This window comes from Paralichthys olivaceus, chromosome 5 (assembly GCF_024713975.1).
Source record: "Paralichthys olivaceus isolate ysfri-2021 chromosome 5, ASM2471397v2, whole genome shotgun sequence".
Taxonomy (NCBI): Eukaryota; Metazoa; Chordata; class Actinopteri; order Pleuronectiformes; family Paralichthyidae; genus Paralichthys; species Paralichthys olivaceus.
Genome location: NC_091097.1, coordinates 20,154,713 through 20,182,254, shown reverse-complemented (window position 1 = coordinate 20,182,254; position 27,542 = coordinate 20,154,713). Strand labels below are relative to the sequence as shown.

The 27,542-nt window shown below is 42.6% G+C and overlaps 4 protein-coding genes across 7 annotated transcripts; all 4 read right to left on the bottom strand.

The window, feature by feature from the left end:
* Window positions 1-1,629: 1,629 nt before the first annotated feature.
* On the bottom strand, window positions 1,630-4,153 carry LOC138407706 (golgin subfamily A member 6-like protein 22). The gene is made up of 2 exons (XM_069524929.1): window positions 3,664-4,153; window positions 1,630-3,543 (listed from the first exon to the last, which is right to left on the bottom strand). Exons 1-2 carry the CDS (start codon window positions 4,009-4,011, stop codon window positions 1,864-1,866), a joined length of 2,028 nt encoding a protein of 675 aa, XP_069381030.1. The 5' UTR covers window positions 4,012-4,153; the 3' UTR covers window positions 1,630-1,863.
* Window positions 4,154-5,944: 1,791 nt separating this feature from the next.
* On the bottom strand, window positions 5,945-8,549 carry LOC138407704 (golgin subfamily A member 6-like protein 22). Its single transcript, XM_069524927.1, has 2 exons — window positions 8,063-8,549; window positions 5,945-7,942 (listed from the first exon to the last, which is right to left on the bottom strand). Exons 1-2 carry the CDS (start codon window positions 8,408-8,410, stop codon window positions 6,179-6,181), a joined length of 2,112 nt encoding a protein of 703 aa, XP_069381028.1. The 5' UTR covers window positions 8,411-8,549; the 3' UTR covers window positions 5,945-6,178.
* A 1,794-nt stretch (window positions 8,550-10,343) lies between these two features.
* LOC138407708 (golgin subfamily A member 6-like protein 22) lies at window positions 10,344-12,815 on the bottom strand. Its single transcript, XM_069524932.1, has 2 exons — window positions 12,462-12,815; window positions 10,344-12,341 (listed from the first exon to the last, which is right to left on the bottom strand). The coding sequence occupies exons 1-2, from the start codon at window positions 12,684-12,686 to the stop codon at window positions 10,578-10,580; spliced, it is 1,989 nt and encodes a 662-aa protein (XP_069381033.1). The 5' UTR covers window positions 12,687-12,815; the 3' UTR covers window positions 10,344-10,577.
* Window positions 12,816-13,247: 432 nt separating this feature from the next.
* Window positions 13,248-27,072, bottom strand: LOC109643748 (choline transporter-like protein 2). Of its 4 annotated transcripts, none has more exons than XM_020108957.2 (22): window positions 26,892-27,072; window positions 20,968-21,016; window positions 20,816-20,889; window positions 20,642-20,726; window positions 20,431-20,515; window positions 19,787-19,900; window positions 19,617-19,677; window positions 19,262-19,385; window positions 19,020-19,103; window positions 18,812-18,924; window positions 18,361-18,492; window positions 18,175-18,274; window positions 17,986-18,078; window positions 17,738-17,822; window positions 17,371-17,633; window positions 17,104-17,198; window positions 16,739-16,842; window positions 16,548-16,621; window positions 16,396-16,466; window positions 16,140-16,228; window positions 15,948-16,032; window positions 13,248-14,027 (listed from the first exon to the last, which is right to left on the bottom strand). In XM_020108957.2, the coding sequence occupies exons 1-22, from the start codon at window positions 26,917-26,919 to the stop codon at window positions 13,921-13,923; spliced, it is 2,115 nt and encodes a 704-aa protein (XP_019964516.2). In that variant the 5' UTR covers window positions 26,920-27,072; the 3' UTR covers window positions 13,248-13,920. The 4 variants fall into 4 exon arrangements, with proteins under 4 accessions (XP_019964516.2, XP_019964515.2, XP_019964514.1 ...); XM_020108956.2 differs by lacking the exon at window positions 26,892-27,072 and adding an exon at window positions 22,701-22,972; XM_020108955.2 differs by lacking the exon at window positions 13,248-14,027 and adding an exon at window positions 14,184-15,454 and having other exon boundaries at window positions 26,892-27,057.
* Window positions 27,073-27,542: the final 470 nt, after the last annotated feature.

Here is a 27,542-nt window from a genome sequence, read left to right as displayed (position 1 = left end):
CAATCCCAGTCTTCCCAATCTCGATGCTAAAGTGTCCTTGGGAACTGAACCCTGAATGGCCCCTCATAGAAAAAAAGTGCTGCTAATAGATGTATAAATGTGTGTGAATGGCAAACTCAACTGTAAAGCACTATGAGTTGTGATCATGGATCCACTAATCACTGATCCAAATGTTTGTGCAAAGGTTTTGATGCACATCAGCGTTTTGCAAGAAACTACTCAAAGAGCTAAGACACAACTAATAGTTTCACACAAAAATGTACAAAACTGTTTTATTTCAAAAAACTCTCAATCCAACTCCACAAATATGACATAAGTAAAAAGTATAACACGCCTATACATTTGCACTTGTTCCTTTTTATAAATCTCTCCATATGGTTGCTCATAAAAAAACTTTTGCACAGCATCATTATCAGATACGTTAGGAAACACTTTGACTACAATATGCCTGACTGGCAGGGTAATGGCTTTGGTAACAATAAGGTTAATTATTCAAATGTTACATAAGATTACACATAATAAAAAGAAAGGAAAGCTGAGATTAAATCACATATTCAAACAACTTTAATAGATTACCTTACTTTTATATGTAACAAGCAAATATTAAAAATAAAACCATGCTCATACCAAGCCGTATATTTGAATTTTAAAAACTTTACAAAACACTAAAAATGTTTTTGGGATGTTAACTTTGCTCCAAAAAAAAAGAAGAAGCTACAAAATATTAAAAAACCACAAGACGTGGGAATGTGAACCCGTTTTTAGATCCAGGTGGACTGAAGCACATTTGGTATAAAAACAAAAGGAACTATGGAGGACACATGTGATTGTCCCCTGCAGGCGTCCTGGGGACTGAGTCTTCTTGACCAACCTGCTGCTCCCACTGAATCACCACAGTCGGTTTGATCCTCACACTGTTGGAGGGCATGCTCTACTCAGCCGGCTGCGTCTTGTTCTTCTTATTCAGGACTTTGCGGAGGCTCTCGGGCATCATGTAGGGCCTCTCGGGGCTGCCGTCGTTCCTCTCCAGATCCTCCACTGGAACGAGTTCAATTATAAACATCATTAAACGAAGGTTATTCCAGCCTCAGTTTTTAATTTCTAACTCTAACACACCATATTTTTTAATTCGTGTTCTGCAGATGTTTAAATATATAAACATTCTATATGAAATATTCATACCAGTAAACCTGAGGACGTCAGAGGAAAATTGAATTGGCTTCAGTAGAAAAAAGGCATAATCTGTATGTCACAGTAACCTTCAGGACATCAGGTCATTTTGACCTGACCTTTGACCCCAAGGCACCAAAATCCAACCTGTACTTAAAATATCATGTTCAAGACGAAACATAAACTGTGACCTCGACCTTTGACCTTGGGCCAATAAGATGAAATCCAAGCTCAAGTATTCACTTTGTGCCAAATTCCCTCAAGTTATTTGGAGATCTTCTGTGTTCCCTCGACTTTTACTGCTTCGATTTCTCAAATGAGAGCATCCCTGTTGTACTTCATTCACTTCAGCCGGGCTTTACCTGCAAGACGTAAAGTTTAAGGGCGGATCATTCCAAAAAACTCCAGACACAGAAAACCATAGTCATAGTGATATTGATAAATGTGAACGAGACCAACTTTTAAAGGAAATTCATTTATTAAGAATTACAATCATACAAATTCAATTTGAATGAACGTACACTCCTTTCAATGTAACCTAATATTTAGAGGGAAAAAGAGCCATGACAGGTATGAGGAGTAAGAGTGGGGGCATAGAGAAAGGTTGGGGTGGGTGAAGGAAAAAGTGAGAGGGTGAAAGACAGAAGGGAGGTGTTAAGGTGGAGAGGTGTAGGGAGTTACTGATGTTTGGTCTTAGCTTATGATAGTTTCCCACAAAACCAAAACAGTAGGAATGACTTTCTTTCTAAACCAACTGAAAAAACTCTTCTTCTTCTTCTTCTTTTTCTCCTTGTCCTCCATTTGGTCACTCTTCTCATCCAGCTCTTTCTTTTGCTGGACAAGTTGTTTTTTGGTCTCAGTCAGATCCTCTGCCTCCATTTGCTTCCTATTCTCATCCAACTCTTTCTTTTGCTCGTTGAGTTGTTCCTTGTTCTCATTGAGTTCCTTCTTCTCCTCGTCAATTTGTCTCCTCTTCTCATCCAACTCTTCCTTTTGCTGGTCCAGTTGTTTCTTGGTCTCATTGAGTTCCTTCTTCTCCTCGTCAATTTGTCTCCTCTTCTCATCCAACTCTTCCTTTTGCTCGTCGAGTTGTTTCTTGGTCTCATTGAATGCGTCCTTTTCCTCGTCAATGTGTCTCCTCTTCTCATCCAACTCTTCCTTTTGCTCGTCGAGTTGTTTCTTGGCCTCACTGAATTCCTTCTTTTCCTCGTCAATGTGTCTCCTCTTCTCATCCAACTCTTTCTTTTGCTCGTTGAGTTGTTCCTTGTTCTCATTGAGTTCCTTCTTCTCCTCGTCAATGTGTCTCCTCTTCTCATCCAGCTCTTTCTTTTGCTGGTCCAGTTGTTTTTTGTTCTCATTGAATGCCCTCTTCTCCCCGTCAATTTGTCTCCTCTTCTCATCCAACTCTTCCTTTTGCTGGTCCAGTTGTTTCTTGGTCTCATTGAGTTCCTTCTTCTCCTCGTCAATTTGTCTCGTCTTCTCATCCAGCTCTTTCTTTTGCTGGTCCAGTTGTTTCTTTGTCTCATTGAGTTCCTTCTTCTCCTCGTCAATTTGTCTCGTCTTCTCATCCAACTCTTCCTTTTGCTCGTTGAGTTGTTCCTTGTTCTCATTGAGTTCCTTCTTCTCCTCGTCAATTTGTCTCGTCTTCTCATCCAGCTCTTTCTTTTGCTGGTCCAGTTGTTTTTTGTTCTCATTGAATGCCCTCTTCTCCTCATCAATTTGTCTCCTCTTCTCATCCAACTCTTCCTTTTGCTGGTCCAGTTGTTTCTTTGTCTGATTGAGTGCGTTCTTTTCCTCGTCAATGTGTCTCATCTTCTCATCCAACTCTTCCTTTTGCTCGTCGAGTTGTTTCTTGGCCTCACTGAATTCCTTCTTCTCCTCGTCAATGTGTCTCCTCTTCTCATCCAACTCTTCCTTTTGCTCGTCGAGTTGTTTCTTGGTCTCATTGAATTCCTTCTTTTCCTCATCAATGTGTCTCCTCTTCTCATCCAACTCTTCCTTTTGCTCGTCGAGTTGTTCCTTGTTCTCATTGAGATCCTGTTTCTTGACGTTGTCAACTTGAGAAAGGTTTTCTTCCACTTTCTCCTGCAGCTCATTTGTGGCCTGTGTGAGCCCCTCGGACAGATCCTCCTCCCCCTGCTTTTCCTTTGGGCTCAAGATCTCTGTGTTCCTCAGTTGGAGCTGATCCATCAACGTGTCTGCTTTCTGCTGGTTGATGGGTCCACACTGCTCCTCAGTGAGTTGGACACTGGTCTCAAGGTTAGAGACCTCCATCCCATTTCTTGAGATGGTCTCATTCTCATATTCAGAAGTGGACTGCTCCTCCATGGTCAAAAGAAACTGTTCAGGGCCATCAATGCGTTCAGCTCTCAGCTGATTGTTCTTTTTTTCCTTCTTTCCTTTCCTCTCAGTGGCGATCAGGTCATCAGTAGTGGACTGCTCCTCCGTGGTCAACAGAAACTGTTCAGGGCCATCAATGCGTTCAGCCTTCACCTGATTGTTCTTCTTTCTTTCCTTCTTTCCTTTCCTTTTGGTGGCGATCAGGTCATCAGTAGTGGACTGCTCCTCCGTGGTCAACAGAAACTGTTCAGGGCCATCAATGCGTTCAGCCTTCACCTGATTGTTCTTCTTTCTTTCCTTCTTTCCTTTCCTTTTGGTGGCGATCAGGTCATCAGTAGTGGACTGCTCCTCCGTGGTCAACAGAAACTGTTCTGGGCCATCAGCTTCCTGCTTGTCGGTGATCACGTCATTAGGTGGAGCTACTGGTTCATCAGAATTTACTTCCTGATGGGCAAACAATCTAAACTGTTTCCTATTTGGTCGGTTGTGTCTCCTGGTCATGGTGCTGTGAAATGAAAATCCTTCGCTGAAGAAAGTTGATGAAGATCTCTGTTGTAGATTGCAGTAAGTTATATTTCACTTATGTCTGAATGAACCAAAGGTCAAGTACAGTGTGACTAAGTACTGAAGAAATGGTGCTTTGAGGCACCAATTGGCTTTAATCTTGAAATGGTCATATACGTTTGATCCTTTTGCTGCGACTTTGCCTCTGATCTCCCTTAAATTGCCATGCCTTTGATATAAAGAGGGCCGGCTGTGGCTGAGGGGTAGAGCGGTTGTCTGCCAATCAAAAGATCGGTAGTTCAATCCCAGTCTTCCCAATCTCAATGCTAAAGTGTCCTTGGGAACTGAACCCTGAATGGCCCCTCATAGAAAAAAAGTGCTGCTAATAGATGTATAAATGTGTGTGAATGGCAAACTCAACTGTAAAGCACCATGAGTTGTGATCATGGATCCACTAATCACTGATCCAAATGTTTGTGCAAAGGTTTTGATGCACATCAGCGTTTTGCAAGAAACTACTCAAAGAGCTAAGACACAACTAATAGTTTCACACAAAAATGTACAAAACTATGTTTTATTTCAAAAAACTCTCAATCCAACTCCACAAATATGACATAAGTAAAAAGTATAACACGCCTATACATTTGCACTTGTTCCTTTTTATAAATCTCTCCATATGGTTGCTCATAAAAAACATTTGCACAGCATCATTATCAGATACGTTAGGAAACACTTTGACTACAATATGCCTGACTGGCAGGGTAATGGCTTTGGTAACAATAAGGTTAATTATTCAAATGTTACATAAGATTACACATAATAAAAAGAAAGGAAAGCTGAGATTAAATGACATATTCAAACAACTTTAATAGATTACCTTACTTTTATATGTAACGAGCAAATATTAAAAATAAAACCATGCTCATACCAAGCCGTATATTTGAATTTTAAAAACTTTACAAAACACTAAAAATGTTTTTTGGATGTTAACTTTGCTCCAAAAAAAAAGAAGAAGCTACAAAATATTAAAAAACCACAAGACGTGGGAATGTGAACCCGTTTTTAGATCCAGGTGGACTAAGGCACATTTGGTATAAAAACAAAAGGAACTATGGAGGACACATGTGATTGTCCCCTGCAGGCGTCCTGGGGACTGAGTCTTCTTGACCAACCTGCTGCTCCCACTGAATCACCACAGTCGGTTTGATCCTCACACTGTTGGAGGGCATGCTCTACTCAGCCGGCTGCGTCTTGTTCTTCTTATTCAGGACTTTGCGGAGGCTCTCGGGCATCATGTAGGGCCTCTCGGGGCTGCCGTCGTTCCTCTCCAGATCCTCCACTGGAACGAGTTCAAATATAAACATCATTAAACGAAGGTTATTCCAGCCTCAGTTTTTAATTTCTAACTCTAACACACCATATTTTTTAATTCGTGTTCTGCAGATGTTTAAATATATAAACATTCTATATGAAATATTCATACCAGTAAACCTGAGGACGTCAGAGGAAAATTGAATTGGCTTCAGTAGAAAAAAGGCATAATCTGTATGTCACAGTAACCTTCAGGTCATCAGGTCATTTTGACCTGACCTTTGACCCCAAGGCACCAAAATCCAACCTGTACTTAAAATATCATGTTCAAGACGAAACATAAACTGTGACCTCGACCTTTGACCTTGGGCCAATAAGATGAAATCCAAGCTCAAGTATTCACTTTGTGCCAAATTCCCTCAAGTTATTTGGAGATCTTCTGTGTTCCCTCGACTTTTACTGCTTCGATTTCTCAAATGAGAGCATCCCTGTTGTACTTCATTCACTTCAGCCGGGCTTTACCTGCAAGACGTAAAGTTTAAGGGCGGATCATTCCAAAAAACTCCAGACACAGAAAACCATAGTCATAGTGATATTGATAAATGTGAACGAGACCAACTTTTAAAGGAAATTCATTTATTAAGAATTACAATCATACAAATTCAATTTGAATGAACGTACACTCCTTTCAATGTAACCTAATATTTAGAGGGAAAAAGAGCCATGACAGGTATGAGGAGTAAGAGTGGGGGCATAGAGAAAGGTTGGGGTGGGTGAAGGAAAAAGTGAGAGGGTGAAAGACAGAAGGGAGGTGTTAAGGTGGAGAGGTGTAGGGAGTTACTGATGTTTGGTCTTAGCTTATGATAGTTTCCCACAAAACCAAAACAGTAGGAATGACTTTCTTTCTAAACCAACTGAAAAAACTCTTCTTCTTCTTCTTCTTTTTCTCCTTGTCCTCCATTTGGTCACTCTTCTCATCCAGCTCTTTCTTTTGCTGGACAAGTTGTTTTTTGGTCTCAGTCAGATCCTCTGCCTCCATTTGCTTCCTATTCTCATCCAACTCTATCTTTTGCTCGTTGAGTTGTTCCTTGTTCTCATTGAGTTCCTTCTTCTCCTCGTCGATTTGTCTCCTCTTCTCATCCAACTCTTTCTTTTGCTCGTTGAGTTGTTCCTTGTTCTCATTGAGTTCCTTCTTCTCCTCGTCGATTTGTCTCCTCTTCTCATCCAACTCTTCCTTTTGCTGGTCCAGTTGTTTCTTGGTCTCATTGAGTTCCTTCTTCTCCTCGTCAATTTGTCTCCTCTTCTCATCCAACTCTTCCTTTTGCTGGTCCAGTTGTTTCTTTGTCTCATTGAATGCGTTCTTTTCCTCGTCAATGTGTCTCCTCTTCTCATCCAACTCTTCCTTTTGCTCGTCGAGTTGTTTCTTGGCCTCACTGAATTCCTTCTTTTCCTCGTCAATGTGTCTCCTCTTCTCATCCAACTCTTTCTTTTGCTCGTTGAGTTGTTCCTTGTTCTCATTGAGTTCCTTCTTCTCCTCGTCAATGTGTCTCCTCTTCTCATCCAGCTCTTTCTTTTGCTGGTCCAGTTGTTTTTTGTTCTCATTGAATGCCCTCTTCTCCTCGTCAATTTGTCTCCTCTTCTCATCCAACTCTTCCTTTTGCTGGTCCAGTTGTTTCTTGGTCTCATTGAGTTCCTTCTTCTCCTCGTCAATTTGTCTCGTCTTCTCATCCAGCTCTTTCTTTTGCTGGTCCAGTTGTTTCTTTGTCTCATTGAGTTCCTTCTTCTCCTCGTCAATTTGTCTCGTCTTCTCATCCAACTCTTCCTTTTGCTCGTTGAGTTGTTCCTTGTTCTCATTGAGTTCCTTCTTCTCCTCGTCAATTTGTCTCGTCTTCTCATCCAGCTCTTTCTTTTGCTGGTCCAGTTGTTTTTTGTTCTCATTGAATGCCCTCTTCTCCTCATCAATTTGTCTCCTCTTCTCATCCAACTCTTCCTTTTGCTGGTCCAGTTGTTTCTTTGTCTGATTGAATGCGTTCTTTTCCTCGTCAATGTGTCTCATCTTCTCATCCAACTCTTCCTTTTGCTCGTCGAGTTGTTTCTTGGCCTCACTGAATTCCTTCTTCTCCTCGTCAATGTGTCTCCTCTTCTCATCCAACTCTTCCTTTTGCTCGTCGAGTTGTTTCTTGGTCTCATTGAATTCCTTCTTTTCCTCATCAATGTGTCTCCTCTTCTCATCCAACTCTTCCTTTTGCTCGTCGAGTTGTTCCTTGTTCTCATTGAGATCCTGTTTCTTGACGTTGTCAACTTGAGAAAGGTTTTCTTCCACTTTCTCCTGCAGCTCATTTGTGGCCTGTGTGAGCCCCTCGGACAGATCCTCCTCCCCCTGCTTTTCCTTTGGGCTCAAGATCTCTGTGTTCCTCAGTTGGAGCTGATCCATCAACGTGTCTGCTTTCTGCTGGTTGATGGGTCCACACTGCTCCTCAGTGAGTTGGACACTGGTCTCAAGGTTAGAGACCTCCATCCCATTTCTTGAGATGGTCTCATTCTCATATTCAGAAGTGGACTGCTCCTCCATGGTCAAAAGAAACTGTTCAGGGCCATCAATGCGTTCAGCTCTCAGCTGATTGTTCTTTTTTTCCTTCTTTCCTTTCCTTTTGGTGGCGATCAGGTCATCAGTAGTGGACTGCTCCTCCGTGGTCAACAGAAACTGTTCAGGGCCATCAATGCGTTCAGCCTTCACCTGATTGTTCTTCTTTCTTTCCTTCTTTCCTTTCCTTTTGGTGGCGATCAGGTCATCAGTAGTGGACTGCTCCTCCGTGGTCAACAGAAACTGTTCAGGGCCATCAATGCGTTCAGCCTTCACCTGATTGTTCTTCTTTCTTTCCTTCTTTCCTTTCCTTTTGGTGGCGATCAGGTCATCAGTAGTGGACTGCTCCTCCGTGGTCAACAGAAACTGTTCTGGGCCATCAGCTTCCTGCTTGTCGGTGATCACGTCATTAGGTGGAGCTACTGGTTCATCAGAATTTACTTCCTGATGGGCAAACAATCTAAACTGTTTCCTATTTGGTCGGTTGTGTCTCCTGGTCATGGTGCTGTGAAATGAAAATCCTTCGCTGAAGAAAGTTGATGAAGATCTCTGTTGTAGATTGCAGTAAGTTATATTTCACTTATGTCTGAATGAACCAAAGGTCAAGTACAGTGTGACTAAGTACTGAAGAAATGGTGCTTTGAGGCACCAATTGGCTTTAATCTTGAAATGGTCATATACGTTTGATCCTTTTGCTGCGACTTTGCCTCTGATCTCCCTTAAATTGCCATGCCTTTGATATAAAGAGGGCCGGCTGTGGCTGAGGGGTAGAGCGGTTGTCTGCCAATCAAAAGATCGGTAGTTCAATCCCAGTCTTCCCAATCTCAATGCTAAAGTGTCCTTGGGAACTGAACCCTGAATGGCCCCTCATAGAAAAAAAGTGCTGCTAATAGATGTATAAATGTGTGTGAATGGCAAACTCAACTGTAAAGCACCATGAGTTGTGATCATGGATCCACTAATCACTGATCCAAATGTTTGTGCAAAGGTTTTGATGCACATCAGCGTTTTGCAAGAAACTACTCAAAGAGCTAAGACACAACTAATAGTTTCACACAAAAATGTACAAAACTATGTTTTATTTCAAAAAACTCTCAATCCAACTCCACAAATATGACATAAGTAAAAAGTATAACACGCCTATACATTTGCACTTGTTCCTTTTTATAAATCTCTCCATATGGTTGCTCATAAAAAACATTTGCACAGCATCATTATCAGATACGTTAGGAAACACTTTGACTACAATATGCCTGACTGGCAGGGTAATGGCTTTGGTAACAATAAGGTTAATTATTCAAATGTTACATAAGATTACACATAATAAAAAGAAAGGAAAGCTGAGATTAAATGACATATTCAAACAACTTTAATAGATTACCTTACTTTTATATGTAACGAGCAAATATTAAAAATAAAACCATGCTCATACCAAGCCGTATATTTGAATTTTAAAAACTTTACAAAACACTAAAAATGTTTTTTGGATGTTAACTTTGCTCCAAAAAAAAAGAAGAAGCTACAAAATATTAAAAAACCACAAGACGTGGGAATGTGAACCCGTTTTTAGATCCAGGTGGACTAAGGCACATTTGGTATAAAAACAAAAGGAACTATGGAGGACACATGTGATTGTCCCCTGCAGGCGTCCTGGGGACTGAGTCTTCTTGACCAACCTGCTGCTCCCACTGAATCACCACAGTCGGTTTGATCCTCACACTGTTGGAGGGCATGCTCTACTCAGCCGGCTGCGTCTTGTTCTTCTTATTCAGGACTTTGCGGAGGCTCTTGGGCATCATGTAGGGCCTCTCGGGGCTGCCGTCGTTCCTCTCCAGATCCTCCACTGGAACGAGTTCAAATATAAACATCATTAAACGAAGGTTATTCCAGCCTCAGTTTTTAATTTCTAACTCTAACACACCATATTTTTTAATTCGTGTTCTGCAGATGTTTAAATATATAAACATTCTATATGAAATATTCATACCAGTAAACCTGAGGACGTCAGAGGAAAATTGAATTGGCTTCAGTAGAAAAAAGGCATAATCTGTATGTCACAGTAACCTTCAGGTCATCAGGTCATTTTGACCTGACCTTTGACCCCAAGGCACCAAAATCCAACCTGTACTTAAAATATCATGTTCAAGACGAAACATAAACTGTGACCTCGACCTTTGACCTTGGGCCAATAAGATGAAATCCAAGCTCAAGTATTCACTTTGTGCCAAATTCCCTCAAGTTATTTGGAGATCTTCTGTGTTCCCTCGACTTTTACTGCTTCGATTTCTCAAATGAGAGCATCCCTGTTGTACTTCATTCACTTCAGCCGGGCTTTACCTGCAAGACGTAAAGTTTAAGGGCGGATCATTCCAAAAAACTCCAGACACAGAAAACCATAGTCATAGTGATATTGATAAATGTGAACGAGACCAACTTTTAAAGGAAATTCATTTATTAAGAATTACAATCATACAAATTCAATTTGAATGAACGTACACTCCTTTCAATGTAACCTAATATTTAGAGGGAAAAAGAGCCATGACAGGTATGAGGAGTAAGAGTGGGGGCATAGAGAAAGGTTGGGGTGGGTGAAGGAAAAAGTGAGAGGGTGAAAGACAGAAGGGAGGTGTTAAGGTGGAGAGGTGTAGGGAGTTACTGATGTTTGGTCTTAGCTTATGATAGTTTCCCACAAAACCAAAACAGTAGGAATGACTTTCTTTCTAAACCAACTGAAAAAACTCTTCTTCTTCTTCTTCTTTTTCTCCTTGTCCTCCATTTGGTCACTCTTCTCATCCAGCTCTTTCTTTTGCTGGACAAGTTGTTTTTTGGTCTCAGTCAGCTCCTCTGCCTCCATTTGCTTCCTATTCTCATCCAACTCTATCTTTTGCTCGTTGAGTTGTTCCTTGTTCTCATTGAGTTCCTTCTTCTCCTCGTCGATTTGTCTCCTCTTCTCATCCAACTCTTTCTTTTGCTCGTTGAGTTGTTCCTTGTTCTCATTGAGTTCCTTCTTCTCCTCGTCGATTTGTCTCCTCTTCTCATCCAACTCTTCCTTTTGCTGGTCCAGTTGTTTCTTGGTCTCATTGAGTTCCTTCTTCTCCTCGTCAATTTGTCTCCTCTTCTCATCCAACTCTTCCTTTTGCTGGTCCAGTTGTTTCTTTGTCTCATTGAATGCGTTCTTTTCCTCGTCAATGTGTCTCCTCTTCTCATCCAACTCTTCCTTTTGCTCGTCGAGTTGTTTCTTGGCCTCACTGAATTCCTTCTTTTCCTCGTCAATGTGTCTCCTCTTCTCATCCAACTCTTTCTTTTGCTCGTTGAGTTGTTCCTTGTTCTCATTGAGTTCCTTCTTCTCCTCGTCAATGTGTCTCCTCTTCTCATCCAGCTCTTTCTTTTGCTGGTCCAGTTGTTTTTTGTTCTCATTGAATGCCCTCTTCTCCTCGTCAATTTGTCTCCTCTTCTCATCCAACTCTTCCTTTTGCTGGTCCAGTTGTTTCTTGGTCTCATTGAGTTCCTTCTTCTCCTCGTCAATTTGTCTCGTCTTCTCATCCAGCTCTTTCTTTTGCTGGTCCAGTTGTTTCTTTGTCTCATTGAGTTCCTTCTTCTCCTCGTCAATTTGTCTCGTCTTCTCATCCAACTCTTCCTTTTGCTCGTTGAGTTGTTCCTTGTTCTCATTGAGTTCCTTCTTCTCCTCGTCAATTTGTCTCGTCTTCTCATCCAGCTCTTTCTTTTGCTGGTCCAGTTGTTTTTTGTTCTCATTGAATGCCCTCTTCTCCTCATCAATTTGTCTCCTCTTCTCATCCAACTCTTCCTTTTGCTGGTCCAGTTGTTTCTTTGTCTGATTGAATGCGTTCTTTTCCTCGTCAATGTGTCTCATCTTCTCATCCAACTCTTCCTTTTGCTCGTCGAGTTGTTTCTTGGCCTCACTGAATTCCTTCTTCTCCTCGTCAATGTGTCTCCTCTTCTCATCCAACTCTTCCTTTTGCTCGTCGAGTTGTTTCTTGGTCTCATTGAATTCCTTCTTTTCCTCATCAATGTGTCTCCTCTTCTCATCCAACTCTTCCTTTTGCTCGTCGAGTTGTTCCTTGTTCTCATTGAGATCCTGTTTCTTGACGTCGTCAAGTTGAGAAAGGTTTTCTTCCACTTTCTCCTGCAGCTCATTTGTGGCCTGTGTGAGCCCCTCGGACAGATCCTCCTCCCCCTGCTTTTCCTTTGGGCTCAAGATCTCTGTGTTCCTCAGTTGGAGCTGATCCATCAACGTGTCTGCTTTCTGCTGGTTGATGGGTCCACACTGCTCCTCAGTGAGTTGGACACTGGTCTCAAGGTTAGAGACCTCCATCCCATTTCTTGAGATGGTCTCATTCTCATATTCAGAAGTGGACTGCTCCTCCATGGTCAAAAGAAACTGTTCAGGGCCATCAATGCGTTCAGCTCTCAGCTGATTGTTCTTTTTTTCCTTCTTTCCTTTCCTCTCAGTGGCGATCAGGTCATCAGTAGTGGACTGCTCCTCCGTGGTCAACAGAAACTGTTCAGGGCCATCAATGCGTTCAGCCTTCACCTGATTGTTCTTCTTTCTTTCCTTCTTTCCTTTCCTTTTGGTGGCGATCAGGTCATCAGTAGTGGACTGCTCCTCCGTGGTCAACAGAAACTGTTCAGGGCCATCAGCTTCCTGCTTGTCGGTGATCACGTCATTAGGTGGAGCTACTGGTTCATCAGAATTTACTTCCTGATGGGCAAACAATCTAAACTGTTTCCTATTTGGTCGGTTGTGTCTCCTGGTCATGGTGCTGTGAAATGAAAATCCTTCGCTGAAGAAAGTTGATGAAGATCTCTGTTGTAGATTGCAGTAAGTTATATTTCACTTATGTCTGAATGAACCAAAGGTCAAGTACAGTGTGACTAAGTACTGAAGAAATGGTGCTTTGAGGCACCAATTGGCTTTAATCTTGAAATGGTCATATACGTTTGATCCTTTTGCTGCGACTTTGCCTCTGATCTCCCTTAAATTGCCATGCCTTTGATATAAAGAGGGCCGGCTGAGGCTGAGGGGTAGAGCGGTTGTCTGCCAATCAAAAGATCGGTAGTTCAATCCCAGTCTTCCCAATCTCGATGCTAAAGTGTCCTTGGGAACTGAACCCTGAATGGCCCCTCATAGAAAAAAAGTGCTGCTAATAGATGTATAAATGTGTGTGAATGGCAAACTCAACTGTAAAGCACTATGAGTTGTGATCATGGATCCACTAATCACTGATCCAAATGTTTGTGCAAAGGTTTTGATGCACATCAGCATTTTGCAAGAAACTACTCAAAGAGCTAAGACACAACTAATAGTTTCACACAAAAATGTACAAAACTATGTTTTATTTCAAAAAACTCTCAATCCAACTCCACAAATATGACATAAGTAAAAAGTATAACACGCCTATACATTTGCACTTGTTCCTTTTTATAAATCTCTCCATATGGTTGCTCATAAAAAACATTTGCACAGCATCATTATCAGATACGTTAGGAAACACTTTGACTACAATATGCCTGACTGGCAGGGTAATGGCTTTGGTAACAATAAGGTTAATTATTCAAATGTTACATAAGATTACACATAATAAAAAGAAAGGAAAGCTGAGATTAAATCACATATTTAAACAACTTTAATAGATTACCTTACTTTTATATGTAACGAGCAAATATTAAAAATAAAACCATGCTCATACCAAGCCGTATATTTGATTTTTAAAAACTTTACAAAACACTAAAAATGTTTTTTGGATGTTAACTTTGCTCCAAAAAAAAGAAGAAGCTACAAAATATTAAAAAACCACAAGACGTGGGAATGTGAACCCGTTTTTAGATCCAGGTGGACTGAAGCACATTTGGTATAAAAACAAAAGGAACTATGGAGGACACATGTGATTGTCCCCTGCAGGCGTCCTGGGGACTGAGTCTTCTTGACCAACCTGCTGCTCCCACTGAATCACCACAGTCGGTTTGATCCTCACACTGTTGGAGGGCATGCTCTACTCAGCCGGCTGCGTCTTGTTCTTCTTATTCAGGACTTTGCGGAGGCTCTCGGGCATCATGTAGGGCCTCTCGGGGCTGCCGTCGTTCCTCTCCAGATCCTCCACTGGAACGAGTTCAAATATAAACATCATTAAACGAAGTTATTCCAGTCTCAGTTTTTAATTTCTAACTCTGACGCACCATATTTTTTTATTTGTGTTCTGCAGATGTTTAAATATATAAACATTCTATATGAAATATTCATACCAGTAAACCTGAGGACGTCAGAGGAAAATTTAATTGGCTTCAGTAGAAAAAAGGCATAATCTGTATGTTTAATCTTTACAATTGTCACCAACATGCATCTATTTAAGGTAAACTCCTGTTTTGTGCAATTAAGACTTGCAAACACTGCTTTGTAAAAGACTGAATAAAAATCAGATTTACAGTCAAAAGTTCAACATTAATACAAGTAGCTTTAAAAAAATCCTCAATATTCACTAATACAAATGTGAAAAGAAATGAAAGTTCATTGATTGAACAGTAAACTAGAAGATTAGCACTGATGATCACGTCTTCTCTTTTCTTCTGTTTCCATAAACACTAAAGTACAAACAGACCAACTCCAACAACTCAGGCACATGTGTGGCTTCAAGTTTGCCAGTGGCAGTGGAAGAACTAAAAAAGAAAGTTTAGAAATATCAGGTTAACTTCGGATTACTCAAATAATGTCAAGTTATTCGGTGAAACGGTTTTTCCGTCACATTCAAGATGACCGTGAACCAACAAAATTCAAAGAGAAAGTTTCTAATCACGTCCAGTAGGCAACCATCACGTCATCATTTCGATCATGCAGCAGATTGTGCACGTGTCATAATCACATGTACATTTTAAAGAGCTCATTTCAGGAGACATGCTTGACGTCCGTTTGACCATTCGCTAAACCCCAGACTCCAGAGGTCACTGCTGCTTCAAGCTAAAAAATGTTGCTGCTGCACAACTTCATGTTCAGAAACCAAAAAAAAACTGACCTGCAGTGCCTGGTTACAGTTGCTAAGCTCTGATTGGACAATTACTGTCTGTAGGAGGAATTTAGCGAATAGTCAATCAGGAGAATATTATTTAAACATCTAATTTCCAACGTTTCCTTGTGTTGAAGGACAGTAAAGTTAAAGGGAACCAGTCACTTGTAAATGGACCCGGCCAATTTAAGGCATCGTCTTCTGTTGTCTCACCACAATCTGCCTCAATGAGATGATTGGGTTAAGTGCAAAATTGAATTTCCCGTTGGGCAACAACAAAGTATCAGCTCCTTACGAACATTTCAGTGTTCAACTGTAGCAGTTACAAAGGTGTTGGATTTTCAGTGAAAACTCCTCTAAGAAGCGTCCTCCTCTTTACTGTGCTGCTCTTTCATCTGGACGTCTTCATCGTCTTGTTGCAGAGACGAAGACGGATCCTCGGCCTTGTTCTTCCACAGAATCTCGTGAAGAGTTGACGACATGTAATAAGGCCTTGTGGCTGAACCGTCATTGCGCTCCAGGTCTTCGCCTTATCGTGCGTGAGTGTGTGTATTTGTACGTGTTGATGTGGATGGAACAGAAGGTTAGTATTTAAAAGGGCCAGCGGGAAGAGGAAGGGGAGGTGAATTGTGGGAAGTGAGAAAAGGAAGGGAGAGACAAAAAGAGAGAGAAAGTCAAAACGCAAGCAAGCAAAGGCACCCACAAGCACTTCAGGTTTTAAATAGATGCAGCTTGAAACCAAGCAGCAGCAGTTTCCAGGTTAACATTGGTTTCAAATGGTGGTGAAATTCTGAGACACCACATTCATGCAAATTAGAAATTAGTGACAGCCCATCACCAAAAGTAAAGTAAGGATTCATGAAGTGAGAAAAGCTTTGATTCAGTTCATTATTAAGCTGCGAGCAGTGAATGATTCGTCCTTTCTTCAACGCAGCTCACCTGCCATGTTTGTTTTTATGTGTAAACTCCGCCGGACACACGTGTAGATAATCTGTCACTATCATAACTGAGGTGCTACTTACAGAAACAGAGGAACAGCGTATCCACACACATGGCGTACACGCTGAAGAAGCCGTGGGCGATGAGGTAAGAGCCGATCGCCACCGTCTGGTGAGGACGTTAAACAAACGATCAGGCATCAGAACCAAAACAAATGAGGGAAAACAGTATTTTACAAGTGATTTTCATCAGAACATAAGGACCCTATGACTCACCAGGATGGGTACCCAGTAATAGTGGAGATTGGGCGCCGTATCCTCAAAGGCCTTCACTCTCCCAGAGAAGAAGAAGAAGGCAAAGACCGCTGGGGTATGAAAACAAAATCTCAAAATTCTTGGCAGACAATGGATATAAAAGTTTTAATTGTACGATGATGCTAATCAGCTTCAACAAACACAGGAAACACACATTTCCTTTGGTCAGTGTTGTTCTCGTCAGCATTAAGAATAAGGATGAAATAATCAAACTCACCAACAAGTCCAACGATGAGCAATTTGCCCAAAAACAGGATGAAATCTGTCACTTTATCTAAAACAGCCACCCTGTGAGATTCAAGAGAAGGAAACTTTAGAACACGAGATCCTACAGACATTTGTTTTTGTGTAAAACTATACAACACTCACCTGATCATGTTCCTCATGAGGAGGAAGAAGGCATCTCTGGCTGAGGCACAGAAGTTTCTGCCGTAAATTGCCACCTAGAGACAAAATGGAGTCATTACATTCAGATATTACAATAACAACATCGCAGTGTAAATCAGTTTTTTTTAATGAAGAGGGCTGAGTTCAGTGACATTAAATAAATAAGCACACACCATGATGTAGGCATTTCTGTTGAGAAACTTGATGCATTTCTCCAGACACCAGAAGCAGCACTTCAGACAGCACAACAGGAACTTCGTGCACTTGTTGTGGGCTCCTGATGATGAGTGAGCATTTAACAAACAGTGTGAGACAAGTTTTAAAGCTTATAGCCAAACACAAATATATAAGAATAAAGAGAACGTTACTGGAATAAAGACTTTTTCCATCGTTACACTTCAATAAATAAACCACCAGAGGGAAACATTGTGCACATTGTGCATTTCCATCACCAACGTTGTTATTGCTGCCATTCACACATGGACCGTTAAGAGTAAACTGCATTAATGTCACTGCTTGAACAGAAGAGTAAAAACACCTTTCAGCTTGTGGTCCAGATACTCCAGCAGAACCCTGATGATCTGAGTCATGGAGAGAATAAGAGAGCCGAACGCCAGACTTCCTGTGTGATACCTGAAACAAGGCAAAGACACAACGGTTCAGTGAGAAAGAAACGAGAGCGATAAAATGAATAAACGAAAAGACATAAAGAGGAAAGAGACACAACAAGACTTTAAAGATAAATTAAGAAACAAAGATAATTGTACGTGATGTGAAAATGAACCACAGCTTCGTCCACACACACCTGAGGGATCTCCCGAGGGAGGAGAACACTGGGAAGGCAGGCATGTCGTCCGGCTTCACGAGGGCCCAATAGTACGATGAAAAGGCTCCGGCGAGCGTCATCTGTCCCAGAGCGATGACGAAGTTGGCACACCAGAAGAAGAGGAAGACGTTGTAGAACTGAAGGCCGATCAGGTATTTGTGGTAAATCGTCTCGCCTCCGTAGAACGCAAAGAGGCACTCGGAATCAGGACACTGGGCTTTCATCGGACTGGTCGAGTAGTTCTGAGCAGGTTAGACGGAGAGAAGATTTAATACGACGATGTAAACACAAATCAAGAAGGTGCTGTAAAATAAAATAAAAACCTCTTGAGACATTGGAAACTTACAGCCGGCTCACAAACCGTCCTGGAGTGTTCACACGCCGTCTCGTTGACAACTTTATAGATGGGTTGGTTTGAGGTAGACAAGAAACTGAGCAGTTCTGTCAAGGATCACGATCATCGGAGCATTCGAATAGTCCAGACTTTCTCCGGAGATTGTCTTTCACATACGAACAACACAGACACGTTCACAACAACACAGAATAATGAAGGGGATTCCTCCTGATACGATGGACTGTTCAGTGAAAGGATACACAGCAGTGACGGCCCAGTAGGCGATAACGACGGCCAGGAGGAGGAAAGTGAAGAGTGGGTAGAAGAGGGAACACATCACGTGACCAATGGCTCTGTAAACACAAAAGTGGTTACACACACACACACACACACAACACACACCAATCAAAAACTGAAAAAGAATCTTCTCGTCACGCAGTTAGTCTGACCTGCTGGCTTCTTTGATGAGAGCGATGGCGATGAGGATCCTTTTCCTGAGGAAGATGAGCAGCAGGATGATGATGACTTCCACAATGGCCAGGATAATCACTGAAGAGGTAGAACGACAGAGGTCATGTGGATGTCTTCATTTCACAGCCACGTGTTGGTCTATATTAAATGTGCTGTGTACTGACTGAAGGCCAGCCAGGTCTGTCTGATCTGCAGGTAGACGGCGAAGTCCGTCTGGAAGCCCAGATCCTGGAGAGTCACGTTAGCCCCTGGCTCTCCCTTCAGGGCAGCGTACTCCATGTAGCAGTGGAAGATACCTGAGCACCGAAAGAAAATATATTGTGTTTTTAAAAACTGCAATGATAAGTGACTGGACGGAGTGTTCAACTGAGCAGGCACAAAATACAACTGTGAAACTTTTCTTTGCCAGTTCAGCCGGCGTTTTTCTCCCCCAGGTAGTCTGGCCTCCTCCCACAGTTCAAACACATGCAGATTGAGGATTAGTTTAAGCGGAGACTCTGACAGAGACTTCTTTAAATTCCTGTCTCAGCGTTTTCACGTTAAAAGGTTTGTTGAACCACCTTTTTGGAAACCGGCTCCCTGAGCGTGACAGAGACACCGATGATCTGTTCTTACCGTATCCTATCACCAGTATCACCATGACGATCATGATCCACACCATGATCCCGGCCAGGAAGCGCAGGAGGACGATGAAGAGCAGGCTGAGGAGCATGGCAATAACTAAGCCTCTGGAGAGAGTGGAGGGCGTGAGAAGGGAGGGTGAGCAGTAAAACCAGCTGTGTTCTTTCTGTACAAACAACTGGATCAAAGTAAAGCGTCTTACATGAGAATCCAGTACCAGGACTGCGTGTAATCCTCAAAGATTTTCATGACCACCTGACGAGCCTCAATGACCACAGTGGCGTTCCTGCAGAGAGATTCCTGTGTTTATCTGCTCGAGCACCGTGAAATTCCTCTTAGGGATATTTGTAAAATAGAAGGTGGCAGGTTCAGACAGGTCGAAGTTCATTTCACGCAGTGACACCCGAAGCAGTCGAGTCACGATAACTCCAGAGATGTACTCACTTGACTCCATCCACAAGGTCCTTGGCATCTCTCATTTTTCCACTTCCATCATCAAAGTGAGAGTTGTTTCCCACAGTTATCACTCCGCCTTTCTTACCCAGCGCTGGAAAACACCTGCGTGTAACTGGAAAAGTGGAAGATCTATTTATCTATTTCTAGAGACTGGTTGAGTACAGATCCACTTCAGTACAAAATCCTCCTTTACTCTTATTTATTGAATTAACAACCCTTTCCTGGATTATTTTACTTAACTTGCTGTTTATATTTATTTAACTTCTTCTGTTTTTATTGTTCTATCATAAATGTTTGCATTATTATTATCGTACAACAACGTGCTTTAGATGATCCAACTCACAGGGCTTGCTCGGCATCAGCATGGCAGGACAGAGGCCTAACCGGAGGATTTCAGGAATGCCCTGAAACCCAGAATACGTGGATGATCGAGACAAAGTGAGGGAAGAGAGACATTGGAAAGAAGCGTCCAAGTTTAAACTTAATGAGTCAGTGACGCAGCTTTAAACTCACCATCGTATTAGTCACATCTTCCTTGCAGAAGTTCTTGTAGTAGTCAAAGTCCTTTTTGTTGCTGTAGGCTTTGACTAAGGTCATGAACTTTTCGGGGCACTTCTCCACACACATCTGAACCGGAGGCCACATTTACAGCAAAGTGCAGCGATAGAAGATCAGGGGTCATGATTCCAGACAAGAAAAGCAGCAGAGCAAAGAGAACAAAATGCCGTCACTAACAATGTTGCAGGTTTTTTTTTTTTTCCAACTTCCATGAAAACATGCTAATTGAAAGTTTTCTATTCCAACTGAGAAAGTAAACTTTAAACAGGCAGCGATCAGACTGAAACACACTGTGCTGCTGATGGACACACACAGGAGGGAACACACGTAAAGCAGGTTGTGGACAAATATGATGAGTGACGTCCAATTTGTGTCCCACACACTGGCACACATATTACATCATTTCCTGTGACCAGGGTTGAGACAGAAACAGCATTTCCCACAGAATTAATTCAACTATGAAGTCTGACTGTCTGAGGTGATTAGATAACGACTTCATACTTTTTAACGACCCCCTGGTTACTAACAAACATTCATAGCATTGAGGTGAGACACAGGAAGAGCTTGAGAAGATCACACGAGTGGAAAAGAGTTCACACCTGTGTGGTCGGACACTGGAACTCCAGCAGCACCATGGGGCTGGCACACTTCATGATGTTGAAGTAGAACAACTGTCGCTTGTTTCTGTTTGACAGAGGGAGAAACAGACATGTGGTTCTGCCCTGCTGAAGATGTACCATCTGTGTGTGTGTGTGTGTGTGTGTGTGTGCAGCAGGAATAATCAGACCTATAAATGGAAAAGCAACTCACTCAAGCGGGGTGCCGGCCTGCCCGCAGTACTGGCCTCGACTGTCTGTGGGATAGATCGCCTTCCTGGGGTCCCCCTGTGACCAGGCTGGTGGCACGGGAAAAAGAAAGTCAAAGGTCATCGAAGGTTGTCTTTGTTTTCCGTATCTTGTTAAAAAAAAAGGTGGGTTTCCTTACCGAGTATCCCCACAGCAATATAACCCAGGATGGCAAGACTGAAGAGGATGCAGCACAAGATGTCTGTGCAGCCTCTGAAAGGAGAGCAGACGTTTGTCTTCTGTTTTCATCTACACTCTCTGATAACCATAAAAATCACATCTCTGTCTCACCTGCTCTGGACCGGGCCCTTGAAGGATGGGTCATGCTTTCTTGGCTCCCCTACGTTGAAAGAAAGAATTGAACAGTCAGACTCTTAGCACCCCGACTACTGAAGACATTGTTGGGATGTCTTCCAAACTGAACAGGCGACATAACATCTTAGAAGCGGAGATGCAGCTTGAACCCACACTCAAGTGATCAGAGGGAGGGAGGATTTAAGATTCAGAAACATTTCCTCCCATTCTCCTGTCAGATGACTTCTCCCTTCAGGCAGAGAGAGAGGCCTGGCAACCTGACAAATTCCTCCACGGTGACTAAGCTAAAGAGCCGACAAGGCCAAAACAACTTCCCCTCCCACCAGAGGGGGCGAATTATTCATAGAAGTTTATTTATTAGTCAGAATTTGAATTTTAACGCCAAAAACAGTCACTGAAAATGAGCAAACTAACATTTTTCTTTGTGTGTCATTTACAATATAGGTAGAGATAATAAGGCTTCCTTTAAATTCATCCCCGCTCACTGTGAGTTTCTGAGACATCTGGAGTGAGCGTAACTGAGGCTCTGTGAGTTCTGATCATCAGGCTCAGGGATACAGTTCAGTGACCTGATCTGAGGTCAGTCAGAGGCAGGAAACTCAGTTTTTGTTTTCTATGCAAATTCATCCTGTAGATAAGCAAAACTAGAATTATATACCTGGACCAAGCCCAACACTTTCCCTTGAATTCCACCAAACTTCACACACTCATAGATAACAGCTCATCCTGGATCAGCCCCGAGTTTCTCCCTGACTCACAACACATCCTTGCACCAATTTCCATGGAAGTCTGTGAGTAGTGTAATCCTGCTTGAAACCAAAACAACCAACAGACATGGGTGAACATCTGACCTCATGGTGGAGGTACAGACCATCATGGGTTTTCTTTGTCGGGGCCTCAAACCATTAACATCCATCTTCTATTTGTGTAACATTCATCATTGGATCCTGCATCTTATCCTTTTTAATGTCTTATTTTAATGCAGAGCATCTGAACGCTGCTATAAAAACAACTTTGCCTGTAACCTTGAGCATCGATACGGGACTATGATATTCTCTGTGGCGTCTTTGCATATTATTTATGTATGTTGCGAGCGGTATAATGCTGTGGCAAGCATTTAGTAGACGAGCTCTTAGAGGTCACAGCTTCCTGTTGAAGAGAGCACGAGCTTTGTTTTTCAAATACACAGCTCTGTCTGTACCGCCTGACTCAGGTGCCACGTTTGACGAGACACGGCTTTAACTGTTTAGATATAAACTTTGCTTTGCCACTGATCAATTTAAAGTAAGAAACTATGAGGGGTGAGGTCGACTGAGGCCTTGTGAACTTGTGTGTAGCTGCAGGAGCCGGTGTCCGGCCGACTGACGCGTTTATAGTTTCAGAAGAAAAGGTTTGTTCGCTTGCTGAGTCAGTATCAACACTCAGCTCAGCAACATTTGAACAAACACTGATAAAAGCAGCTCCCTGCGTTAACACACCTGTACAATCAGAGGCTGCGCGCACGTGCGTGCACACACACACACACACACACATCCATTCTCACCACAGTGTTGACATGCTGATACTGCTGCTCCAGTTTCACACGCCTTAAACCACAGGTTCTTTTTGTGCAGTTCAAAGTCTGAACATTGAGCCATTTGATTTGACTGTGGAATGAGAAAAACAGCTGTAACAGTTTATAGAAAACAGTCAAATAAAAGAGTGGTTACCATTTTTTCCAAAATATTCCTCATCCTCAGGCATCGTGAATCTCCTTTCTGGGCCGAAACGTTGAAATGTGCAGAGAACCCTTTACAGCCACTTCACCTCTTCACTTCTTCCTCCCTGTGTGCAGGTTTAAATGAGCGGGAGCCACCAGAGACACAGGTATTGAGGAGGAGAAACCAGTCCAACCTGTCTGTGAATAGCTGCGAGCCCGGGGCACCCAGCTAAAACTCCAACCTGAGACTTCCCCCTCTTCTGTCTTTACTCTGAAACGACTGCCTCTTTGCAATCTGTGCTCCACCTGTGCATCTCCCTCTGTCCCCTCCCACGCTCCTGGAAGGTTTTCCACTTGAGTCTCCGTCTAAAAACTGCCGTCAAAACAGCAGTGGGAAGTGATCTGCGGGGAGAGAGGGTGGGGACTGCTGTTGTGTACGAGGAGGACAAGTTGGATGTTATTTAAAACATGTGTTTGGAGAAAACAAGGAGGAATTCTCTCTCCCCGTGGTATTTTGTGTGTCATGGAGGAGGACAGGAGGAGGACATCATCACCTGCATGAAGTGACAGCTCAAACTATCAGGCTTAAAAAAATCATAATAATTGTGTGATGTGTTGATAAGTAGTAATTAAACTGCCGTGTGGAGCAGATGAAATAGGATCCCAGCAGATTCCCAGAGTGTTTTCTCCCATCTTGTGGGGACATGGCAGTACTGCGCTGAGACCAAAGAACAGACAAAACAACTTTCCAGCTCCTAGTTTAATTTTTTTTGTCTGTACTGAAGAGCCAAAGGCAATCACAGTATTTCCAGTGAATTCAAATTCCAACAAAGACTCCACAGAGGCTGGAAAGGCTGATTTCTGTCTCTCTTTTCTTTCTTTTCCCCCCCGATGCTAAAAACTTAGTCGGAAAAAAACCTTTCCATCCATTTTATTCTTGTTTCATGGCCAATGTTACTGATGCATGTACGAATTGCCAGCAAGAGCTTGCTATTGCAGTAATTTCCTAAACAAAAAAGCCTTTTCACGGAGGAGGGGTCAATAGATTCTGGGGAATTTGTTTTGCTCAACAACACATCACAACTTTAGAAAGGCACTCAGAGCGTAAACCTCCGCCAAGGCTCGAAGCTCTCCACATGAAGCCACATTTAAACTCACGTGATCTGCATTTTCATTGGAATCTGCACCAAAATACACACACACTGAGCAACAGACCACCACAGAGCAAACAGTACAACCTGGAGACGTACAAATGACACTTTGCTTCCTGTGTAACAGATTAGATTAATTTATGAAATGTCATACAGTGTTTTTCTAATGAGGGTTTACATGGGCATCCATTACAGACAATGTTATCTACTGTTTGAGAGGAGGTGACTGTTTATGGAAACACACACAGTCAAAATGTCTTCTATTGTGAAAAAGGTCAATGTCAAGTTTCCCGCCACATGTCTGGTCTTTGCAACGTGGCCCAGACACGGAGCGTTCTGCTTCTGCTAACCAGCTCTTACGAGAGGTTTTCCAGATCCTGATACTAGACCTGGACTTTGCGTATGTGCGACGTACATGACGTATTTTAACCGCTGAGTGCTACTAACCCTGGAACCTGTGGAAGTTATAAATTCTGTGGCCCGGCTCAGGTTAATAACACTACAACTTCTTCTTTATCTAGTTTGACGGTCATGACTGAAAAGAGAACACAAATAAATTAAGTAGGTCGCTCGAAACTGAAGTCTTGCATCTGGTTAATGTTGCTGTTTAACTCGTGGGACTTTCCTGTGGGAACTGTTGCCAAGTTGTTGACTTTTAAGCTAGCTTGGCTAACGCTGCACTACCGGAAATAACTTCTTCCTCGCTGCTCTTAAATGTCTTCATCTAGAAATACAATCAGAATCAGAAATACTTTATTAATCACCATAGGGAAGTTAAACTATGTCCAAGGGTCTGATATCTACAGTTAACAGCTGCCCCACCCATGTGTTTTATTACAGAAAGAGGGTGTGGAGTTCAATCTATTTATAGTGTTATGTGTAACAACGGAAACAACTGAGATCACACACTAATCTATGAAAAAATACATCCACAGTGAAATGTTGAATTTTACTGAGAACAGAGTTTGGAACATTTGACCCATTAAAATCTGGTTTCTGAAACTTCCACACAACAGCAGCAGCAACACTCAACCGTACTTTATCTGAGGAAAAGGAACTTTCTCTAAACCTCTCTCCTGCTTCCACTTCTTTCTGCATCATCATCTCTTCTGGTGGGAAAGGCAGACACAGATCTAATTCATGTGACCTAATGAATTAAGACAGAATGAGTGAGACGGCATCAGATCAGCCAAGATAAGCAGAAGAAGAAAGTAGTAAATACAGAGGACAGATCTCAGGGGTGGTCCTGGTTCCACATTCTCTCGTCTTCTTCTCTGTCCACACTCGTTTTCCCTGACCTTAATAACCAATCAGACTCACACTGCTCTGAACACGCCTTTGTGTTTCACTCCGCAGGCAAGTTGGCAAGACCACAGACAGTAAGCAGGGTCACATGATCCTACTTTGGTTGTCTGGGTACACGGCACATCTAAGTGGGAACGGATGGCTGCAATGACGGAGACATCTTCGGCCGTTTGTTGGTAAACGCTGCTCGGCACAGTAACTGAAGCGGAAGAAGTAAATCTGCAAATGTAGCTGGAACTCACGTTGGAAAGGTCAGAGAGACTCGGGATCAGGTTTCAAACCACTCTCCTAAAAATGGCTTATAATTACGCCCGATCTCCACCAGGGCCCGGCTGCACGGCTGCTTCACATCCTCTCATTGAGGTTTCTTCATCTGTCTCAGCCTGAAATTACTCCAACATGTGAATCTGGGGCAGCGCCTACACTTTCCTCTGAAGTGCTCTCCCTCTGCTCTGTGGAGATTTCTGCCTTTGCCTTCTTTTTTTAGCTGGGTTCGCCCAGAGTCTCAAAATACACTTGCTTCTTCCAGAGGCTCTTACCTCACAGTGATTCGAGCGAACCTGCTTCTGTGTTCCTCCCTATTGTCCTCTGACCCTGAGTCTCGCTGTTACAAAGAAGCAAACACTCAACTGTAATTCCTCTGGCGAAGGGTTTGTAATGTTGTCAATTAGCCCTCATGTGGCAGGCAGAGTGGAAAAGGGCGTGTGTGGGGAAGAGGAGTGAAACACTAACTAGCTCCAAAATGAAAACCAGCAGACAGTCCGGGTTTCATCTCTACTCGTCAACATCCTGGGACAGACTCAGGACAAGTCCACAATAAAGCCCGAGAAGGCAATGCACAACACATTACTGCAGAGAAGTGCATGAAAACAGAAATGTGCGTTGTTTCTAAGCTGAGGTCATTGACCCAAAAACGAGGTCTTAAAGGTGTGAAGGTGCTCCGAAGACATGCTTTGTCTTTTAGTGTAAATCATTTATTGCTGGATCTGTCTTGATTCAATGCGCTTCCCATGCAGGCAATGAGGCCGCTCAGGAAGGAGCAGTCTCAAGCAGGGTGTGTCACGTTGAAAACACATTTATAAGGTACAGAGGGCATAATTAGAACCACAAGGAGCAGCAATCAAAATAAACTGAAGGTACAGACACAGTATTCTGGGAATGACGCTGGAAATAAAATGTGGATTGAAGGACATTTCCAAAATGACAGGATAGTATCAAGACAAGCTGAAGAAATGAGGCTAAAGATAAAAAGATGCTGGACTGAACAATACAGATTCAGTCCTTTAGGTAAAATGCATGAAATAATGAAGGATATTTCTACACTGCTAAGATGTGGCTGACAGATGAAGACCCTCCTCACACGCTGGAGGTATTTTCTATTAAACAACTATAAGATACAGAGGACGTGTTTATAATTGAAGCTTGCTGGTATTTTCTAATAACTGCAGCTCTATACATAGCTGGGTGTGATCTCCAGACCAGTCTGAGGAATGTGGCAGCAACTGGTCAAGCAGCAGAGAAGCTGGGACACTGTTGACAACATGCAGCAGCCACCATGTTGACCGATCACAACACAAGACTCATCTGCTGCAGCTGAGGGACACAACCCCTGTCCTCTGAGGGACAGACAGCAGCTGGCATTAAAGCTAGAACATACACCGAGACAAATGTTGGAGAGTAACACGCGCTGGCTTTGTCGTTCAACTCCTGACGTGTGAGAAGAAAGTGAAGTTTCAGTGAATTACCATATTTCGGTTTCTCCTCCAGCTCCATGGTTTTTTTTCACGCAGGGTTTTGTTCTGGACCCAAAAGCGGCTCTACAGCGGCTACAGCATAGTCTGGGAGCCGGGGTTCACGCTCCGCGTTCGGCTTCAAGTCCGACTCACACCCCGAGGAACGGTCCGCTCCACAACCTCCAGAGAGGAGAGGTCCGAGCGGGGAGCCCACCAATCACGGCGCCGCTCAGCGAGACTGACAGCAGGCTGAGCCAATCGGCGAGGGAGGGCGGGAGTTTCTGCTGTGCCCGTTAACTGAAGTATACAATTAAAATGAAAAAATAAAAAAATAAACTCCTCACAGAACTAAAATAAAATAAATCATAAATAATATGTATGAATATACTCATCCCAAAGAGAGAGTGAAAGTGAAAAGAAACTGGCAGAGCTAAATAAAAAATTATGAATAAAATAAATCTTATTATAACGGTCTGATTGGCAGTGAGAATGGAACAAACACAGTTAAATTCTATAACCAATTAATCAACACGCGTCTTGTTTGGTGTTTGTGCATCGCCAGTCGTTCACAGTGATTTCTTTTCAGCAAAGCGGTGACATAGCAAATCTTTTATAGGCCTGACTTGAAATGCAAGACAACATTAATTATAAAAGCAAATATAT

Coding starts and splice junctions, on each gene's coding strand:
- LOC138407706 (XM_069524929.1), bottom strand. CDS start 4,011: ATGACCAGGAGACACAACCGACCAAATAGGAAACAGTTTAGATTGTTT. Junction 3,544..3,663: donor AAAGAAAGAAGAACAATCAG/GTGAAGGCTGAA, acceptor AAGAACAATCAG/CTGAGAGCTGAACGCATTGA.
- LOC138407704 (XM_069524927.1), bottom strand. CDS start 8,410: ATGACCAGGAGACACAACCGACCAAATAGGAAACAGTTTAGATTGTTT. Junction 7,943..8,062: donor AAAGAAAGAAGAACAATCAG/GTGAAGGCTGAA, acceptor AAGAACAATCAG/CTGAGAGCTGAACGCATTGA.
- LOC138407708 (XM_069524932.1), bottom strand. CDS start 12,686: ATGACCAGGAGACACAACCGACCAAATAGGAAACAGTTTAGATTGTTT. Junction 12,342..12,461: donor AAAGAAAGAAGAACAATCAG/GTGAAGGCTGAA, acceptor AAGAACAATCAG/CTGAGAGCTGAACGCATTGA.
- LOC109643748 (XM_020108954.2), bottom strand. CDS start 22,734: ATGCCTGAGGATGAGGAATATTTTGGAAAAAATG. Junction 20,727..20,815: donor TATTGCTGTGGGGATACTCG/GTAAGGAAACCC, acceptor CCGTGCCACCAG/CCTGGTCACAGGGGGACCCC. Junction 16,229..16,395: donor GCTCATCGTTGGACTTGTTG/GTGAGTTTGATT, acceptor TTCATACCCCAG/CGGTCTTTGCCTTCTTCTTC.